This window comes from Ambystoma mexicanum, chromosome 11 (genome assembly GCF_040938575.1).
Source record: "Ambystoma mexicanum isolate Mex_15411 chromosome 11, UKY_AmexF1_1, whole genome shotgun sequence".
NCBI lineage: Eukaryota > Metazoa > Chordata > Amphibia > Caudata > Ambystomatidae > Ambystoma > Ambystoma mexicanum.
In genome coordinates this window covers 466725234-466747988 of record NC_090934.1, presented here as the reverse complement: position 1 = coordinate 466747988, position 22755 = coordinate 466725234, and the positions used below count along the sequence as shown (strand labels likewise).

Sequence of the window (22755 nt, the reverse complement as noted above, 5' to 3'; positions counted from 1 at the left end):
GCATAGTTGCCACGGGATGCCGTGGAATCAGCAGCACATCATGGCAATGAGTCCTGAAATATTGTCCCACCCCATTCCCCAGCATGAGGGCTAGACAAGGAGTCCTTCGGGCCAGATAGATAAAACATAATTGTATTGTGTTGCAGGCCTGTGAAACTAGAAAGAAATTTGAATGGCAGAGCATGGGTAGGGCTGTGCCTGTACCAAAGGACACCCCCATGGGAGCCAGGGCAGAGGTCTCTGCTGCCAAAACAACCCAACACAGATTTAGGGCACTCGCACCCCCCTGGATAATGGTTATCCTATTTGAACTGTAGATGCCCACAATGGATGGTTAGCATGCTCCTGGAGAGGCACAGGTAATATTCCCGGAGGGGCAGCTGCCAAGGGGGAGCGCTGGGATTTGTACTACGAGGTGCAAGGGGTGATGCCAACAAATCTAGGTGTGCGCCGGGGTGGCACGGCTGGGGCACATGCGTGTCTGAGATCAAGAGAAGTGTGCCTTTATTCCAGAGGGATACATTTGACCTTGAACGTATGCACCTAGCTCATGTCAACTACCAAGTGCATATCACCTGATGTGGCCCATTGGGAGGGAAACATTCTCAAATGCCAGCCAATCACGTTCACAGAACCCAAGGTGGCAGGGTAGAAGAACATGTATCGAGGGTTTTGAATAGATAAGATACAGCCAAACAGTTGAGGTACTATAGGGGACTGATAGTATGTACATAGGGGGTAGCCAATGAGGGTGGGGAATAAATACTATATATTGGATGTATCACGAATGACAACACTGTATTTTACAATGTCCTGTTTGCTTTGAACTAACCAGTGCACTCCATGGCAGTTGGGTTGCGAGGCACCCTCTGGCACGTTTTTCCTTTTCGTGTATTAATTAAGACTTGTTATCCTTGCAAGAGGTGCACCAAGCTTTTGTCCTCAGAGGATCGTTTTTTTTAATTGTGTCTGGCTATCTGGTGGTCTGCCTTACACTGGTTAAAACATAGTGGAAAAAATAAAACCATACATAAAAATCATTTTAAAAAAAGTACTAAAGTGATTCAAATTAACTAGCTTTGCACTAAAAGCACCATAATTTGGATATGTTGTAAAATTATGTTCTAGTCCACGAGATGGCTGTTTGCAGCTGGAATGGGTGGTTCAAAATATGCAGGACTTTTTCCACCTCTCATATACCTGGGAAGATTGTATGAATTAAGGTAAGTTATGTTGACGTTATACTTGTTAAATCTTTGTAGTATTAACGTATTATTTCGCATTTACAATTTGTTTAGATATGACATTGTTTCTAGCATATTATAACAATTCGTAAATTAGTATGGTTAACAATATTTTCCAATATTTTCCAGATTTATAATTGTCATTAGAATATTTTTACTCTATCTTTGGGAATAAAGTGGGAATGAGGTCGAGGGTAGTAAAGTTTTGAAAGGAGAAACGATGCAGGGTGTGTTTCGGGTGGAGTGAAAAGAGGTGGGAGAGGAGCCTCTTTTTGTTTTTTATTAAATGTTGGGATCAAGGCAACAAACCGGTTTTGAATGGAGGGAAAGGTTTTAATGCTAAATATTTAAATGGGGGAGGAGGGACCTTCCTTGTATACGTTGGTTGCAGAGAGTAGATCAAATATAAGTCCAGAACAGAAAATGTGCTTTTGAAGGGGACATTTAGGACACCGAGTATCTTTTTGAGTGGCACCTGGCAGTCAGCAGCAGCTCTATTTTAGATGTACATGGGAGACCAAGCATGTATAGAATTGTGGAGGTGGTGCGAGTTAGGCCTTCTGGTATTGCTAGTTGGATGCAGGGCCAGACATCAGGCACATGATGTATCAGAGCAGGATTTAAGCGGGACCACGAAAGCAGACATATTGCAGATTTGTGGGTGGGTAGAGGACAGCAAATGCAGCTCAGTTGGTGGCTGTGTAGAGGTTAGCCGGAAAGCATGTATATTTTGAAAGAGTGTGCACTACAATGGTACATTTTGGATTGGGGATATGGTAGGGCACTAGGTGAATTTTGAAAGAGTGAGGAGTAAATGTGTAGTAGTGGGGAGAGGGCAGGGCAGCAGGCATATTTTGAATGAGTGTGTACTACACGTACGTATACGTTTACGTTATAGATTGTGGTGAGGGCAGGAGAGCAAACCCATTTTGAATGCATGTGTAGTACATGTGCACGCTTTGGTTTGGGAAGAGGGCAGGGCGGCATGCACATTGTGAATTAGTGTGTACTATATGTGTATGTTTTGGATTGGTGAAACTGAAAAACAGCAAGCACATTTTAAATGAGCGTGTCGTACATGCATGCATTTTGGATTTGGGAGAGGGCAGGACAGCAAGCGTATTTGGAATGTGTGTGTAGTAATTTTGCACATTTTGGACTGGGGAGATGGAAGGACGCCATGTAAAGTTTGGATGAGCGTGTAGCAAGCACGAAATTGCTGGAAAGGGGCGTGGCCAGGACACAATGTGCGCTTTGGGTAAATATGAAGTAACATTCAAACATTTTTATGAAATAACTTATATTGACATGCATTATTCCTCCGATTAGGCTCAGGAAATGAGAGTACAACCATAAAGGACTGGGAGATATTCGGGTAGATTTATTTAGTTATAGAATTTGATTCATTGTGGTACTGGTGTAAAATGCACAATCATGGTACTGTACACAGCTACACAGGTCGGTATCAGGTAATAATATTGCGGCAAAATGTCGCGCTAAAAAAATATAGCGGCAAAAATGCTGTGGTTTGACACGGTAAAAGTGTGCCCCATTATACCATTTAAGTGGAGCATTTAAGGATCCCCTTAAATGGTATAATGGGTCCGGGGGTTGCGGGGGTGTCCCCCGCATGATTGACATGGATTGTGGCGCAAAAATGGCAGCATTTTTGCCGCGATATTTTGTTACCACTGCATTTTTTGCCGCGATTTTATCACATGGAACCCACAGGTCCCGACTACAGATGATATTGCTGCTGATGTGTCCATAGCAATGGCATGTGAAAAGCTGTCCATTGACACGTTCTCTCAGGTCCATAGTTGGATACACGCCGAAGCTATGCACACAAATGGTGCATGATTCAGGCACGTCAACATTCTGATGACATAACTAACAGATCAGAACACAAACCCTGACCACAACCATTACCGACATTCAGGTACGTCATTTCACCAAAATGCCAGGGCTAGCGATAGTGACATCACACGACCCTTGACCTCTGCCCATTCCAAAGTGAAATCAGGGGAAGTGATGGAACATGACCTTTCACCCCTTGATAAAACAGGAAGTAGCATCACATAGCATTGTTCTTAAGTACACTATGTAAAATATGCTAACGATATATACATTTCATACAAGAATGGATCAGCATATGTATCATTAAGATCAATGTGTATAGTCCCATATTAACAAATTACTGTGAATGCAAGCAGACGTCCATGGCCAAATGATAATGTGTTATTATAAAGCACTTACACTTAAGCGCTTCATATAGAAAAATTATGCATACAATATCACCCAACCTGTGTTGGTACTCATTTACGACCTTAGAAGGATGAGAAGCTTAGTTGAGGTGTTTAAGAACAGGCGAAATCAATGACTTACCCCCTGAAGTGTGCCTGAAATAAACCTTTGATGTATAGAATTCCAGAAAGACAAATGATTTGGTATTCCTAATCTTTCTCATTTAGGGTCACGGCTGAAAGTGTTCGAATTGTGGAAACCGTGATTTTTTAATCCGTGATTGTGGGGGTAGCAAGGGAACCACAGGGGTAGCAAGGGAGACCAGTTGCGACTCCTCGCAAACCTTGAATGATGTCCCTGCAGACAAGCAAACTAACCAGTTGAGCACGCTGAAAGGACCTGAAGGGACCCGGGTCAATGCACCATATGTTGCACTGGGATTGCAATGGCAGACTGCTACGGAATATGCCCTATTATTGTACCATCAAGTTGTCCATATTTTGAACCAATTCAACACATTTTATCTCGGCTACAAAACCATACATGTGTAAAGTGCTATTAAGCATCTAAAATAACTAATAATACGACACAGATAACTGCATTTGAGAAACATTAATACAACAGCAAATAATACTTCTGTCTAGGAGTTATCATCGGCTAGTGCTGTTATAGCACCAGAGTCTGTCCCCTCCAGTTGCTGATCGGTGAGGGCTTTCAAGACTAAGACTAGTCTCACGCGTGTAGAAGGCGGCTTGTGAGATTACCAGACATCCTTCAAGCAATTTTTTAGATTGCCATGAATTCATTCTCAGGCTTTTGGATGCAGATGTCTTTTAACAGGATGATAAAGGTGGAGCCGTAGGCCTTCCTAGCATGCACGATTTGTTCCCAGAGGAGTCAAACTTTGGTGTTTGCCAAAGTCCAATCACTGGCCAGATAAACAGAAGATTTGTCAGCAATCTGAGACTATGATTCGGACAGACACGGCAAAGGATTCTGATGGACAATGTCTACATTCTGATCAAAAGATTTTATGGCAAGGCACAGAGGCTACTATTGTACAGCAGCTTTATATGCACATAGCAACAAGAACCTATGCAAACCTCGAACTTTGTACTCAGCATACATGCAAACTCCCCTTGCCTTTTTTTCCCCTTCTTTTGTGCTGCTCACCAGACAGACAAATGCCTACACCCCTCAATCGTGGAAGCAAATGTAAGGGTTACTGTTGCACAAAGGCTGTGAGTGTGTGAAAGCATGTGAGAATGGCTTTGTCTGAGGTAAAAGCAGGTGGTGGCTGGCTTCGTGTATGGAAATGAGGGCAGCCCAGGTGGGTAGGACTACCTATTGAGCCAGATGCTTTACCTGCATTGTGGATCACATTGTCCACTGAAGAGTTGGGTAGGCAGAGTACCAGCAACCCCACAGCCAGGGTGCAAAGACATATTTAGGCTTCCCCATATTGCAGGGGCGAGTCAACTACTGGCCAGCTCAAGAATTGGATGAGGGAGCTTTGGTCTACAATGGGAGTTTGTCTGGGTTGCCGTGCTAATGGGGCATATGGGAGCTACCCTGATTAGAGGGATCTTCTTGCGTTGAGAAAACATGTGAGAGGTCCACAAGCAAATGCAGATTACATTAAACTGATGTTATATTGGTGCACAGACGCCGGACGAGTGGCCACTTTGGAAGATTATGCCAATGGAGATGCTGGCCCCTTCAGTGGGGGTGTTACATGTTTGTTATAGGCAAGATGAGTCCATTGAATAGGGAATGGGTTCTGCTTAGTGAGGGGACAATGACAGGGACCCTGGCTAGGGCCTTGGTGCAAGCATGGTGCCCTTTTTTTTTTTAGAAGATTCTGGGTAGAATATAAAGATCAGGAGAATATTCTTGGAAACTGAAGGGAGAGAGTGTGAAAACGCAAATTTATAGTTCAAACAAAAAGTGGTGGGCAAGGCTATCTAAAAAATGGAGAAGAAATTTGAAATTTGAATGTAAAGCTTTACGTGACAGTATAAGGCCAGGCCCGCCGAGTTAAGAGGGATCAGCCCAGGAAGGTATGAGAAACAGGGTTGCTACTGGTTTGCAGGGGATGTAGAGACCATCGTGCAGCAATCTGCTGAAGGCAGTGGACTTTTCCGTGAAGGGTAAGAGGGCCAAGATGACCAGCACTGTAGGGTGCCAATGCACAAAGATCCTGCACGAATACACAGAAAAAATGAGCAGGTGAGAGATTCGGGAAGTGTGGCAAAATGAGGGTGTGGGAGCTCGGTGAATAGAGGCCATGTGGAAAGATACCCACAGGAGACATTTGTATGTGACGGTTTATTAATCAGCAAGCTGTGGTGAGATTGAAGTGCACTGCTCATCAGATTATGGTTGGTGAGTGATTCAGAGAGGAATGTGCCAAATGGTGGGCATGGTCCCCAGAAACCTCCACCGTTGAATGACATGGAGGAAATGGTAGCCCACTTTTTGGAAGACATATTTGATCCTACGAAGATCATCCTTTTTCATGCAAGTACACCCACCACGGCACCTCTTTTTCAAGAATATCCAGAGATTTGGTTGAGGTGCATGCTAGATTGAGTTAAGAATGTTGAGGTGCATGCTAGATTGAGTTAAGAATGTCCCGCTGGCACCCTTTAGTCTTAGATGGCCTGGATCCCTGAACTACATGCCGAGGTTACTGCCTTCATAGCTAAGGGAACCAAGACCCAATGAAAGAGTTGGACAAGGGGCTGAAGGCTGCTAGGACAGACTACTGGATGTGATAGGCTCATGGCGAAGGTCTTTGATTTGATGGAGGCCCATGCCCCTAATACCTAAGTGAACATGACTGTGACTCAGAGTTCTTGAATGGTACTGCAGAAGCAGACCTCTTCATGGAGGGATACCCGGCATAGAATAGACCCAAAGCTGACAGAGAGCTGGCTAACGTGGAGAGTCGGTTTCTGCCAAGGGAATGGCATTTGGACATGAGTTTGTGTAGGAAGTGACACACAATGTGGGCACTTATACCTCCCAGCAGAAAGCCCTGAAGGACAAAACACGTTCCTTAACTAGAGGTTTTTTTTTTAGTTGTGAAGAAAAATGTGTCCACTTCCCTAGCCACCTACTGAGACTGGGGCCATGTGACAAGTTTGGAGGTATTACACTTGCTAATACCAACAAACTGAATTATAGTTACTGCAAGTGGCAATGGGAATTCACAGCCTAATTTAGGTTTGGGTTACACCCCATTCTGGATTCCAAAGGACACCATTGAGGTGTGGCCATGTGTCTGCATGAGGTCATCTCACCTGCACCATTACTGCCATTGTGAGTGGAGGTAAAAGGTTTACTCACAAGCAAGTGTCACAATTAGTTGGAGCAGTGAAAAAGGCGGTATTCAGATATATCACCTGTTCTACAGTAAAACTGTAGGATTCGGATGGAAAAGGCCAATATTCTGAGATTAGGAATCCTGTGCAACGGAGGCAAATGGTAAGGGCAACACATTCCAGACAGCTGGTGCCTATTCCTTACAAGGACGCTTTAAGGAGGCACTTAAGGCCAACTGTTTTGCAATGCATTGTAAACACAGAAACCTAACTTTAAAATATCCTGAATGTATGAGTAGTAAAAAGAAAGCAGTTCAACCTTGAAAGAAGAACAAAACTGCATGTGGCAGCCATGCACACTACCCGCAAAGCAAGCACCATGCCACAAAGAACACACAAATCTTTCCCGCTGAACATAAGATGGCCCCTCTTTTGGCCTTATTTCTTTGCAAAATCAGAAGAAGGCCCAATTTAAAACTTCGATTAAACCAGTTTGAAACTTTGGGAGCATTAGCCGGGCAATTCAATATTCCCCTACAGGAAAGAGTGTGATGTGCAGTGACCCTGATAAGAGCAAGAGTTTGTGACACTTTTTTGCTTTGTGCAATGACCTCAACCTAGTCACAGTTTGATTGAGGACCTCATTTAAAGAATATAGCTGCCTAATCGTCTCCGCATTCAAGTTTTGGGGCCAGGCACAAGAATTCAGAACTAATGGTTTGTAGTTAAATGAAAACGATTCAATAAAATATGAGGGGATACATTAACTGGTTTGAAACGGATTGTATTTAAATTTTAGGTTTTGTCGAAGGATTTGAAATGATACCCTTGTTTTGTTTTTAATCAAATGAAATCAATGATGTGATGCAATCGCATTATTATTATTATTATTTAGGTATTTCTTCAGCGCAGACCTAGCTTCGGGAAGCAACGGAGCACTTTACAATCATAGAGGGAAGAACACATTGAGGGAGGCAGGGAGCCAACAGGGGAGGCCGTGGGTGGGCAATTAGCAGCAAGGGATCTACAAGCAACCAATGCCCAGCCGTGCCACGCTGTGCCTTTCAGGTGAGGGCCTGCAATAAGCTGCATTCGAGGTTCGGCAGCTCCGCATTTTCAAAATGCTGCATGCTGAGTGACTGACACCTGGCTAGCACTTACCAGGGAGTTCCACAGTGGATTTAAAGGGGGGCACGGCACACAGCCTTTTTTCCATCAAAGAAAAAAAAAACTGAAGCGAAGAGACACTGCCCTGTATTCTCTGGCATCACAAAAACTCTCGGCAGCGTTTTATCTTTCAACATGGCGGGAGACACATTAGACAACAACAATCGATAAACAAAAATGAGTCAACAGCCTCATTTAAACTGAGTAAGAGTCCAGCAAGCCTGCTACTAAAAGACATTGCAACACAAACACTTTGTTACCTAAATTATTTATATTTGCTCTCGCTCTCTTTTTTAAATTAACAAAATGAAGTGCCCACTCAACCGTCGTGGGGAATCAAAGAACAGGCCCCTTTAACGTGTACGTTTATTTACAACTACAGTTCCGCTCAAATCCGCTAATTTAGAATGAAGCACTATTCTGCAACATGGGGGAAGGGACTCTCAGGTATTTATCGACTGGACTGAAATAGGCCCTTCTGCCATCAATCATTAACTAACTACAAGTGCCACGCATTCCTTCCTCTAGAATATGGCTTAGTTATAAGAAATTTGATTTAGAGTCAGCAAATCTTCCCCCCAATCTATCAGGTCAATCTTAGTCACATTTACAATAGTCCTTTACAGTGTACAAGTAAAGTATCAATGAGACTAATAGGAAACCAACTATTTGGATAAATAAATATTAGGATTCTGCGTGTTTATATATATGTATGTGAAGAAGCTTGCTAGCACATCATTAACAGTTTACATTAATGCCCTCTTCGTGCATCAGTGCCGGTTTCCCCAAAAACCCATGTAGCACATTATTTGTTTATATTATGACCAGCAATCAAAATACCTAATGTCCAATTAGTAGATCATTGCCAGTTTAGACTATGCACAGTTGGCACATCATGGCAAAGCTCCATGATTCAAACTTAGAGCACCATTGATGGTTAACATTATGACAAATGTGCACATCATTTCCACTTTGTCACCACATCCTGGCCAGTGCCCATTGTGTTCACGTAACCCATGAATTTTAGCAACAGCTGCCTCTTCCCAGCAGATTTTATTTTGTATTGGTGGTGCAAGAAAGGATGGGGGGGGGTCAATTCTCTCCATGGGGTTCTACGACCTCTCTTTTATCTTAAAAACCCAGGACATCCTGTCCACCCTCTCCTCCTCTCCCCTCTCCATCTGTGCTTGCTGGCTCTCTTTCAGCCATGCCCCAACGTCCTTCTCGTCCTTTCCTCTTTTCTCCCCTGATGAGGTCGCTATACAAGTCCGATCGATGAAAGCTTCATCAAAACAGGTTCATCCCTGTTCCTCTAAAATCATCAAGGACCACATTGACACCCTCGCTCCAGTCCTTGCCAATTTTTGCAAGCACTCCTTTGCCTCAGGGTCCTTCCCCTCCCCTCTAAAGCACTCCGTTGTGCATCCTCTTCTCAAGAAACCCACCACTGATCCTTCTTGTCCGGTTAACTATTGCCCAATTTCCATTACTCCATTTCTGGGCAAACTCCTGGAAAAGCTGGCCATCTCTCAGCTTAACTGTCATTCGATTCTATTGGCCGTCTCCATGACCACCAGTCTGGCTTCAGAGCTGCCAGAAGCATGGAAACTGCTCTCATGAACATCCATGAATATCTGCTCTCCAACCTTGTCTCTAGCATTCCCTCTGTCCACATCCTACTCGATCTATCTTCTGCCTTCGACACGGTCAACCATACCATCCTGCCCAACCGTCACTGTGATAACCTGGGTATCACTGATCAGGCTCTGGCCTGGCTGACCTGTTTCCTCTCTGATCAGCCCTCCAGGTCCAGCTTGGGTCCTTCCTATCATCTATCACCCTCTCTACCTGTGATTTTCCCCAGTGGTCTAACCTCTCGCCCTGGCTTTTCAACCAACACCTGGAAACTCCCGCCCACTGCATTGCCATTTTCTGCTCAAATGTCCAGTGCTATGCTGTTGACACAACTCATTTTCAGGCTGCCCTTGTCCACCTCCTTTCCTTCTCTCATCTTTGATTACCTAATTGCCATTCAAGAATGGTGTTCCGCCAAAGATCTCTGTCTAAATGCCAGCAAGACAGAGATCCTCCTCATCAGCCCACCTTCACCATCCTTTCCCCTCACTCTCTGGCAGGCCTCCCTTGACCGTCCTCCTACCCCCACCTGCGAGGCTAAGAACCTCAGGGTCATCTTTGACTCCAGACTTTCCTTCTCTGCCACATCTCTGATGTCTCTAAAAAGACAAACTTCCTACTGCACCTCCTCAGAGGTACTCTGCCTTTCCTCTCCTTCTCCCAGAAGCTCACTGTCTCCCAAGCTCAGGTTCTCTCTAGGTTGGACTATTGAAGCAGCCTTTTTCTAAATCTACCTACCTCTACTCTCTGCCGTCTGCAACGAATCCAGAACAGGACTGTGAGACTTGTCCTTGGCCTCAAGCCCTGGGATTGTATCTCTCCAGCTCTGAAATCTCTCCATTGGCTCCCAGTGTATGCAAGGATTAAATCCAAAACCCTCTGCATTGTCCACAAGCTTTCTGGGGCCTTGGTCCTAAATACCTTCAGCTATCCCTCTTCAAATTCCTCCCCTCTCAAGCTCTTCTCTCCTCTACCTCTACCTCCCTCAGGGTCAGTCGTTTTTCTAAGAAACGAGCTGGGGTTAGATCTCTGTCTTCGGCTGGGGCCTCCCTCTGGAGCAGCCTCCGTGCCACTCTAAAATTTGAGGAGAACCATCTCTGGTTCCGGAAGCACCTCAAGACCTTCCTCTTTGCTTCTGCCTTTGCTCTCCCTCTCCCCTGCTGATCTGTTCTCTCTTGGCACTGTGGACCTTGCCACCCTCTGTCCTCTGGGCCAAGGTACCTGCTCACCCTGCCACCCTTGCGCACTGCCTCCAGGCCACCCCTTGCACTGGGTCTGTATCTGTACCCATACAGCCCCCCTTTTTCTTCCTGCACTTATCAGACCTACCCAGTCTGCTGCCTTAAACCCAGCACTTGCCACTTGCTGGCTGCACTACCACTGTTTGTTGCCTTTATTATTTATTTATTATTATTTATCTGTTTCTCCTTTGCTACGCACTTTCCACTTCTCCCCCCTTCCATGCACGTTTCCCCTCCCCCTCTCCCATGCACTTGCACATACTCAATGTCATTGGGCCTAGTATGATTGTTTTGTTCGCCCCTCTTCCCCTCCCTTGCCTTGTCGCGCTCTGACACACTTGTGTACGAGCGCGATAGAAATAAAATATCAATTCAATTCAATTGGTATGGAGGCTGCTACAAGCAGTGATAGCCTCGACCCATTGGCAATATATTCTATTGGGAAGCTGACTGTGGTGGGATGAATGCCAGGCCCAGCCAGCCTCAAAGTTGACAGGTCTTGTTGGAATCTGACATCCATTACTTGTCGAATCATGGCAGTAATGTCACACTTTTCTCTGGTCTTAGTGATGGATTTGCGCTGGTGGAACTGCCAGTGACGTCTCTAAATATGTCAGGGTTTTACATGGTTACACTGCCTGACAGGAACCGTTGGAAGCACCTACGGAATGCGTGCCTTTGTTTGAGTGCTAAGGGAGCAGACATTGCACAGTCATTGCTACTTGTAGCCCAATCCCAAAGAAGAAATATCACTGGTTTTAGCCTAGTTACTAGCACCGTTTGCACCAGTGTTGGCATTGGAACTAACACCAGTACAAATGTGGTAACTGCACCAGCCGCAACACTCCTTTCATGCACCAGTGCGAATATCAGCGTAAATCTCATGCCTTTGCTAGCTCTAAGAGCGGCACTTCTGGCCCGCTGTCAAAGTAGTCCTAGATGCAAACTTCAGGCAACCCCATAAACCCATAGTTTACACATGGAATGAATGAATTAATACATGTGTGCTTGCATTCATTAATTAATAATTTGCATTTCTGTAGCACATACTACCATGCTGGTGGTCACTTGGTACTTTAATATCATCACAGAACACGACCTGAGACATTACGACAGGTCATGTCATGTCATTTGATATGTCATATCATGTGATAAGGCTTTGCCATATGTCAACACGTCATCATATGCCAATAAAGTAATACGGTATGTCATGGCATGCTATATTATATGTCAATATGACATGCCATTTCTTGATATGCCATGCAAGCCATGCCATGTTATATGTTATGTGAGGACCGGGTACGCCCGTTATATGTCATGTCATTTCATGCTAGATTATGACATTATGCCATGGCATGGCCTCCCTAGGAAGCACCCCATTGGCCAGTCCCAGGTAACTTCCAGCATGACAATGCCAGTAGACTTGGTATTCTCAATAAACTCCAATTTGAAACTGAAGCACATTCTCAGTTTGCACTTGCCAGTAAGCTTGTCGTTCCTCGTTATCTCCCAGATTGGCATTGCTATTAAACTTAGTGTTTAGTTTAGCGCTTACAGATTCCAAGTAAGATGGCATTCCCAGCCAGCTCATGCTCGACATCCCCAGTGGGTGCAACTGTGCAATGATATATCATGACATGACGACGTATGTCATGTTAAGTAATGATGTGGCATGACAGTAGCCTCCCAGTTTGACATTACCATTACCGTCCCAATTTGATCTTCCCATTTCCCTGCATGCTTCAAATTCCAAGTAGCCTCCCTATTTGACATTCCCAGTACTTGTGTAATTCCCAGTATGCCCCTAGTAAGGTTGACATTAGCTGCAAAGTTCCAGGTTAACATTCTTAGTAATCTTGACATTCCCAGTAAGCTTCCATTTGGACATTCCCTGTAAGACTCCAGTTAGACATTCCCAGTAAGCTCCCAGTTCAGCAGGCCCATTAAGCTACGATGTTGCACAATTCTGGTGTAGTTCACTGAAAACGGCCAGATCAGCCCCGGATAACCTGGCACATCAGCTGCCTTTGGAGAAACCCTGCTTGAGTGGCTGAAACTAAAGAGACACAACACATATTCCAGTGCTGCATGTAATATTGTCAAGCAAGTGCGGTGTGACTCAGGACCCATCCCACTGAGCAAAGGCTTTCCAAAAACACATGACCAAATGGTTAGACACAATCCAATAAGGTATCAACAGCTTTGCTGTTGCGACCTACACATGATATCTGTGGTTTAGTTAAAGGTAGGAGGCAATGCAAGCGGATGAGAGAATCAAACCTTAAGAGCCAAGGATGAGTACGCGCGTCCTTTTTGCATAACAGTCTGGCAGTTAAAGGGTTAATAAGAACGCTGTGCATTGGCATTGCTTTACTTGGTGACTCAGGAGGTTTGATCGATCTGCAGAGATATACCAATGGCGCATATCAGGAGCTAGCTATGACCTCGCGGAGTCCAGGAAAACAGAAATGGAATGGGCAAGCATCCCATAAACCTTAGGGAAAGAGATTAAATAACTTTCAATGATTTGTTTTTTTCTCACAGTGAGAATATTTGTTCACGCGAAAGCTTTCTCTTCTCAAGCAGGACTTGAAACTTCCAATGTGGTTTTCAAAGACTGGAACTATAATATATTTCTTCCCTGTGCAGCTACTGAGTTTTTGCTAGAAATGTTAGGTGAAACTTACGTTTTTTTCTTTTTCTTGAGATTATATTTTGGAAAAGAGAGTCTTGTTTTACGTCTCTAGAACAAGGTTATCAAAGGTGACCACATGCATTTTGGACCTTTCTATGGATGAACTCAACGAAGCGATGCATTTTAACATTAAACGGCAGTTCCCATTAACATTAGGCATCTCGGCCGCTCTGATATAACCCTGTCACCGATTCCTCTGTAAACTGAGTACAGGATGACTGCATTCATTTGTAAACTGCGTGGCCATCTTCTCTTTTAACTCATCTCTTTTAACTCATCTGCTATTACCATTCATCTGGCTAGTATTATGTGTCAAAAACAGCAGTATACAACTATGGGCCTCATTCCGAGTACGGCGCTAACCAATGGCGCTATTAACGCCTTGGTTGACGACGTACCCGGACCGGCAGCGCCTTGGTGGATGGCGGAATTACCGCCCCATTCCAAGGTTGGCAGGGCGGTAATTCCCCATTCACCAAGGCTCTTCCCCATTCCCAAATGAGCCCCCGTAGGGAATGGGGAAGATGCAAATAACGGCAAATATTGGCTTGGAGGCCCCTTTGCGCCCTCGACTTTAACACCTGCTCAAAGCAGGCGTTAAGGGCGAGGGCGCAAAGGGAACTCGGAGTATGGCGGTAAGGGATCACCGCCACCGGTCTCGTTACCGGTAGCCGCTATCCCTTACCGCCATACTCGGAATGAGGCCCTATCTTTTTTTCCCCAGTCTCTAACTTTAGATCTACCTAATGTTACAAATAAAAAGAGTAGTATTAGCACTTGGAGATCGTTATTGACCTCCTCTCAACAAATCAGAAGGTTCAGAGTGCAGACAATAACTGCTATTGACTCCAATCTAAACGTTCTGATTTCAAAAGCTGACAGGGAAACAAATTATGCAATTTCCAACAAATATGTTTTTTTAACAATATACTTCCGCTTTTGAAGGAATTGTTTTTTTTGGTTTAACATCCTATTTAAAATACCAAAGAGAAAACAAAAACAGGAAAATGCTTTCACTTTATTATAGAAAAACCATGTACTATTATAAAACCCCTAATTCATGTTGGTAAAACCTCTCTTCTTCAACTAAGTTTGGAATTGAAACCCTCAAATTAGGAAGACAACCATGTTATTTAAATACTACAAAATAAAAGCACATTTAATATACTGAATGTGTTTACTTTCTCATTATTAAATTAGCAGCTTCACCGCAGGCCATAACTTGGTGGTGAGTCAGTATCCCATGATAATGACCCCTCTCTCAGTCTGTAAGGCTATATTCATTAGTCTTCACAGTCTCCCTGAAAACCATACATGTCTGAGAAACTTAATTGTAAAATATGAGAGTGGAAATGTATATAATTTGAATTCATTTAATGTATGAACATGCATATTTCTATTTTTCTCGATATTTGCATTTGTGGGGATCGTTTTTATGGGGGTCGAGGACATGTCTGCATTATTTTCCTGATCTTTGAGCCAGCTTTGTGAGGGTGAAACCATGATGTTGCCCCCACTAAGCTATAAGCATGAAAGTTTGGTGAGCAGACCTATGTGGCACCCACACAATGCAATAGCTATGATGAATAACTACCTAGATGAAATATGATAAAAGCAATTTAGGCTGTGCCCCCTCTATTGTTCTGTGTGGCACTGACCTGAAAGAGATAACTGCCCTCTAAATATGCATTACCTCTGAAGCTGGTAAAATGCAGCAATATCAAGTCACTGTGATGAGAGAGTGCGCCAGTTCCCTTCTAAGTTCTAAGGTTCCTCCATACAGCAGAGGCAGATTTTAACTCAGGGTAACCTTCAATTATGAACAGCAACACGGCTCAAGCACTCAGATCATGTCTTACTGAAGTGCATGATCTCAGTGAGAGCAAGCAAGATAATTCAAGGAGGTAAGTTTTCGATGGAGAGACACATCTAGGTGTAACCTGCATTGTACCAACCTGAATCTGGATAGGGGCAAATCATCTCAGCAACCTTCAGAGGATGGCAATCTGAGTAATTGTGTATGACATTTATGTAAAGATCTGAATTTCTTTTAAGGAAGATCCCCCTCAGTGCGGGCATTATGGACAGATAATGGGCCTGGGCCCATCACAGGCTCACACAATTGGTGCCATCATCGGTTGGTAATGCCCCTCACTGTGGGGTTTATAGCTTTTATCACTATGTCAGGTTTTTACTTGAGAAACAGTGTGCTTGTTGTCCCTCCTGTCGAGGGACTAAAGGGTGGGTGCTACCTTAAGATAACATAAAATATAGAAAATGGCCAGCATGGAAATCAGAGAAAGAAACTACTCCTAGCCCCTTCTCCATTTCCATGGTGGAGAAGGAGAGGGTGAGTGGGAGGTAGAGGGAGGTGGAAGGAGAGGGAGTGACAAAAAGAGAGGGATAACGAGAGAGAGCAAGACAGAGCGAGAGAAAGAGAAAGCGAGAGAGAAAGAGGAGAGAGAAAGAAAGAGAAAGAGACAGAGAGGGACAGAGAAAGAGAACAAGAAAGAGGAGAGATAGAGAGAAGGCGAGAGAGAACACACATTTGCTCATAGGGAAGCATGATGGTTGTTATAGAGGCGGGTGGAGGGGCAATGGGTAGGGAGGCAAACAATGGTGTTGGGCCCTGAGAGTAAAATTACAACTTCCTACTGCTTACGGCTCAGAAAATAGACATTACTGTATGGTAATGCCCACTTTACAAGCTCCTTGATTGGCTGGAATGAGTGGCATCACATCATAGGTGCTAAGTTCGAGTTATTAGGCCAGAGACAGAAGTGCACCAAAAAGTAATGAAACGGTTACCGTGGAGGGACTAAAGGGTGGGTGGTACCCAGGGACGTCATTTCACCAAAATGCCAGGGGTAGCGGAAGTGACATCACCCGACCCTTGACCCTCTGATGACATCACAGGAAGTGATGTCATTAGACCCCGCCCCAAAGTGATATAGCGGGTAGCGATGGAACACGACATTTCACCCGTTGACGAAACAGGAAATGGCATCACATAGCATTGTACACTATGAAAAATATAGTTATGATATCACTATATGATGTACATTCAGACAAGAATGGATCGCCATATGTATCATTAAGTTCAGTGTTTATTGGCCCGTATTACCAAATGACTGTGTATGCAAGCAGACGTCCATGACCAAATGATAAGCGTAAGTGCTATATAATAACACATCATTAAGCGCTTTATATAGAAAAAATATACACCCAATATCACCCAACCTGTGTTGGTACTCATTTATCGACCTCAGAAGGATGAACGGCTTAGGCTTAGTGAGGCGTTTAAGAACAGACTAAATCAGTGACTCACCCCCTGAAGTGTGCCTGAAATAAACATTTAATGAGGCCAGCAATTACTGTATAGAATTCCAGAAAGACACATTATTTGGTATTCCTATTCTTTCTTATTTAGGGTCAGTGCTGAAAGTGTTAGAAGAAAAATAAGAACAAGTGCCTCAAGTCTTTTTTTTTAAGGGGCCTGAACAAGAAAGCCAGCCACCCCAGAAGTAAAGAGCCACAGCCCAGGAGCTTGCATAACTTTAAAAAAAAAAAAAAAAAAAAAAAAAAAAAATTTTTTTTTTTTTTAGTAGAGGTCGCAAGGGACACCACAGAGGTCGCAAGGGACACCACAGAGGTCGCAAGGGACACCACAGAGGTCGCAGTTGCGACCCCTGGCGACCCCCAAATGACGTCCCTGGTGGTACCTTAGAGCAACACGTGTTCCGAGTTTCAGCAGGTAGATGCCCAAGTGGATTGGGTTGTATGACGAAAGGGGTCGTCCAGGACCATTTTTAATTTTGCCTTTGGTCAAAGCAGATTTCAGTTCAGATTTATTGGTCTGATGACTTCAGGCTGCAGAACTTCTAGGAAAAGTGCAGGAGAGGAGACCATGTAGGTGTTCCACCGTGGTCTACTCTGAGGATATTTTATATTGTTTGTCGATGGTTCTACCTCTTTCAATATGTATAATTGTTCAAGTGTAAAGAAACCTAGTGGTAGAGTGAATATTAAATTAATGGTAAGTATCAAAAGTGCTTACAGTAGTACAACCATTTTTTTAAAGTATGCTTTTGTGCTGTCTTCAGGAGATGCTTGTGACTTCTTGAAATCTCACTACCAGTGTTTTGCTCTATGACTTGTACAGTGCTCCATTTCTACGGAACTAGGTTGGCACAACAAAGATAGAATAGTAATACATAATAATGCTTATAATGACCTCAAAGTGGTCCAGGAGTAAGTTGCGTTTATGTGACGGCTAATGTCTTAAACAAAATGTTGACCCTACAGGGACATCCTAAGCAGTTAGAAACAAATACACATGAAAGGGTCTTGAACACAAATAGGGAAGCCATCTTAGAATATGCTCAGAAGAGACAAGAATCTGATAAACTCGTCTTCATGAGCACATTCTCTTGCCTGTCCAATGGCATAACAAAGTTACTATGAAAAACTGGAAGGTTTTCCAGTCCAGTGATATGATGATGCATTCGTCAATATGTGCCTTTAAGAGTAGTAGGAATCTTAAAGAAATTCTTATGAAAAATCATAATTGAATTCTGACAAAACAATAAAAGGCATCCCCCGGAAATTATGGGGAATTAATTAGATTGCGGGTGGGAGATGTAAGTGATGTGATTCTACACAAAGAAGTGCTGATTGTGGTTTGGGCCTTACTACCCCCATGGCAACAACAGGCTTTTATCATTTGTAACACAGTAGCCTATGCCATTTGGTGTCTACAGATTATTGTATATTCGAAAAAGACTGAGGCAAATCAGGAACAGGATTACTGAACACAAAAGACGTATCAAAAATAAAATCATTTTGTGGCATTAAAACAATGCTGAATATCTGCGTTTGACAATAGTTTACAAACAGATGAAAGGAAGAGACATAGTCACTGATAATGAAAGGTTTTTGAGAAAAGGAGATTTTTTATTTTTTTCTTTTTTTTACACAAAGTGATAGGATAGGTTTGAATAAGAATATCGAGTGGTCCAAGATCAAATGTTAAATTAGGCCACAGGTTCTATTTCTTGAGCAATGGAAGGCATTGATAATCTGAATAAAACGTCAAACCCCGAACGAGAAGTTACTATGACGGCGTGTAACTGTCGAGGAGTCCCAAATTATTGTTTTGCCAGATTGTGATTTTGGAAGAGGAAAAGTACCTCCGAATGGCACCACATAAGCACCTTAATGCCATAAGAGAAGGTTGGTTTAAAACAGTAGCCTCCGTGGTCGTTCAAAGAAGGCAGTTATCGAGAAAGCGAGATACCGTGGATTACGACGGAACATGTGCGCTGCTACAATGAGTGTGTCTAGGTCTTTTAGGGAGAAGTAATGACAAGATGTATAGGAATGCTACACAGGAAGGGAACACAGAGCCAAGTACGCCCAATGAAGAGTCAGTAACATCTATGAAAACTGAAAGTTTTAAGTACTTTTTTTTTTTTTACCAGTCACGCCAGCAGCTAGGGTTCTTGAGAATACGATAGGGACAATCTCACATGAGAGGCTACGTTAACAGTACTCTGGTCTCTCTTGCAGCCTTTTGACAGACATTAAAATATTTTCATCAGTAGAGAACATAATTAAGTCTGCTGATTTCATGAATTTATTGAAAAACTAAAACTCGCACATAGTGTTTGGAATTAATTGCAGACAATAGATTGATTATCGACGTATTGGTTATTTACAGATAGATGCACATATCAGGCAGTGCTTGTCAGGGTGAGGAACTAAGAGAATGAAGACTGTGTCCTCATCATGATCTCCTCGCTATGAACATTGAAATTTGCTCCAGACAATAAAGCACAGGGTGGGATAAGACAAGAGAAGTTGCATTAGACAAGAGAATTGAGCTGCAATATTATGTGTATTTAAATGAACTTTTATTTTGCTTGAAATGTGCATTTAGAGACCAATGTGTTAAATAATGTGCATGAATTTTGTGCGCCTTGGAAATCTGGCTAAGGTCTCGTAACAGAATCATTTTGTTGGTGGCTGTTGCCCCCGATGAAGTTCTAAAGATTTATTTGAAGTTTGCGCATAATGAAACATGTTGGGACATGCAACCAATTTGTGCACTTCATTAACTGTATGATGGTATTTTTGTTATTGGGAGTCCATTTTTAATGACATTGTATAGCACAAAAGCAATTTAATCAATTGAGGAATTGAGCACTTTAGGAATTGTTGTGTAGAGTGAATATGAGAGGATAACCTTGCACTTTAGATTGGAACACTACATCCTAGATTTTCTAAATGTTATTTTTACATATTGCATGAAATATTTATGTATTGAGTAAAATGATAAGAGATTTAGCTTATTTAATTTAACCATATGCCTATGATTTATTAAATGCAATTAAAATGTTTTGTACAGTTTGAATCAGGTTAGATAAAAGTGGGTTCGTTGTACAGTTTTGTATGTGAACAATACATTCACGGACCTGCGATTCAGCAAAATGTTAGGGGGAACATGTTAATCCCAAAACCATACAAAGATCTATGACATAAGAACTATGCTTTGGTCATCAAGTTACTGCCACAACCTTTGAGAATGAAGAAAAGATGTATAATGTAATACATATGTACTCCAACCCTTCTTCAAAATCCCTCCCTAAATGTCCTTTAAAGCAACGCTGTTTCACTGCTTACAATCTCAGTGAGTGATCAATTTAAGTGTTTTGCCTCTAAAAGTCCCTCAAGTAAAATTAAGAGTTATGCTTTACCTGCAAAATGAAAAGTTCCAGAACTGTCATAATGGTTATAAATATTGGTGGAACTATGAAGAGTAAGCATATAAAAGTAATGGAACATCATTCCCATAGTTCCCACTCACTTCCACCACAAGCTCAGGGAATAGATATGAGGGTGAGATATTTAGAGCTTTTGCCAACATGCTTGGATACTCACTTAGTAGAGCACCTCCATACAGTCGGATGGAGGTCTTGCTGCTAACTGAACCTTCATCAAAGACGGCATCGTACAGTTGATCTGGGAAGGTGAGGGCCTGCAGGGATTTAAAGGAGAAGACAGGAATGAAGTTGCTATTGTGTCCCTACTTTAAGGTGACCTTACTCCAACTGCCCTCAAAAGGCATTCACATTAGAAGTATCCTTTCACGATGTGGTCTACCCTTTGCAAATTTAAATTGGATGCAACACCTCATCTTTTCTGCATGGACGCCAGCTTTGATATGTTCCCCAAAATCCAGGGCCTTAGTGATGCTTAAAGGTTATCGACTCGTCTCCACTCTCCACCCCATTGCAATGGAAATTGCACAGAATAATATACAAAAGTAGGTCAGAGAAATGTGAAAGAAACATTGGCTCCATATTACAGAAAGTGACAGTAGATTGACAGTGTGATACCCATGTATTCCAACGTTCATTCTTCAAGTTCCCTGGCTTTCATTCCCCACTATTAGAAGCAAGAAAGAGCCACCTGACTTGTTTGAATCCCATTCCAGTTTCTGCTTCATCACATTTGACAAAATGAATCCGCTATCCTTTCTGCGTCAAGAGCCCGTCACCCCTAATTGTTACATAGATATCTGAACACAATGGCAACGCAATCACGACACCACCTTTTATTTACGACTAGGGACAAAGCACCGCCTTCATTCTCTCATGTCCCTGGCCGCACAGAGACATATGTGGCTTAGAGCCTATCTTCAGAAAAGGGTTAAAGGGACGTAACCCAGAGAAACAAAAAGGGGACTTATTGGGGGGAGATTTAATCAGCACACATGGACACCTTCTGGATCCAACATGTGCTCCCCTTTTCCTCAGAGGCAGAATTATGGAGTGGTGAAGTCTTCTTACAAATACGAGGCCCCGTGCTTTAACATCTAGCTGGGCTCCTGTGTTGACATACACTTGATTCAACCAGACCCTTTTGTTTTACAATCAAAAGTGTGAAGTTTCAAGCACAGATTAAATTATATTAAACCAGTCATCAGTGACTAAACCCATCTAACCTTCACAGCAACATGAGAACAGAGCCTGCGGATAAATACCTAATTGGTGTGCTATCTAAACAGTAACACAGCTGTTCGATATATGGATTTGCAGTCTATGTGAACTTCACAGAGGCAGTCTTGGTGGATCAACTTGACTCACAGATTTAAATACACATATTGTTTCCCTTTCTTTATATTTGATGTTCTACTAAGCTACACATATGCACACCTGTGCACAATCTTTGAACCACTTTGCAGCTATATCTGTTGTGCTCTTGAGACTTTTGAGAAGTGACAGATAATGTGTTCCTGTGTCTAGCTTGTGAAGTTTGGGATAACGAAAGCCAGAGCATGAATCCTAGCACCCCCCCCCCATGCAGATCATGTTTATCCTGGGCTAATTGTCTCACTGTTCCTTATTTTCCTTAGTTGGGATAACTTAGCAGTGTTTCAGCTTGGCGTGTGCTAGAGAAAACGTCTTCCTCAATTATTGTTGCTTCATCTACAACGCTAAGAACCCACGTGTGCATATATTGCATTTCACAAATGCATCACACCACCTATACGAATAATACTGACCATTTACAAAGTACACATTGCAAGCTGAATTGTCTTGGAGTTCACCTGCGCCAATCCCACCTGTGAAGAAGTGGTACCCCCTCAGAGAAAAGGGAAGTCCATTACTGTCATGTTTAATGGCATCTATTTAAAAATCAGTCTGTTTGCAAACAATCTATTTGGCATCAGTACTCGGTAAATGTGTGTGTATTTCCTCTTCACCCCCGAAACAGTGCTTTCTACAGACAGCCCTAATTTTATGTTAATAAACCAGTAAGGCCCATTTTATTTCTTCGATATTTGGCACATAAAGAGAATTAAAAATACAAATCTAAAACAGATTAAAACATGTCCCTCAAAAAGGCACAGCTGTCACCCCCAGGACCGTCCTAAACTTTGCCAACTGAGACTCCATTTCATCCACCGCTCCTACCTTCACACCCACCCCATCCCCATGGTTGTTCTTTTAAAGTAGAGAAGATATGGATATGAGAAAACCAGCAAATAAAACTCATCTCACAATCTCACCTCCAAATAGATTGGAGTCCTACCTGGATTAGAGCCCACGTTTGTCACAACGCAGGAATTTGCTGCTAACGAGAATTAATTTCATTAAGCTCAATTCGGTTGGTTACTCTTACAAGGGGCTTGAGACCGA

The 22755-nt window shown here is 42.9% G+C and overlaps 1 protein-coding gene across 3 annotated transcripts in view; it reads right to left on the bottom strand.

Moving 5' to 3' along the window:
• TP53I11 (tumor protein p53 inducible protein 11) overlaps window positions 1–22755 on the bottom strand; it is a 901622-nt gene that overhangs the window by 94580 nt on the left and 784287 nt on the right. For all 3 annotated transcript variants that reach the window (XM_069623306.1, XM_069623308.1, XM_069623307.1), the window contains one exon: window positions 20492–20588. In XM_069623306.1, the coding sequence (XP_069479407.1) occupies window positions 20492–20588 (97 nt within the window). The remainder of the gene's footprint in view (window positions 1–20491; window positions 20589–22755) is intronic.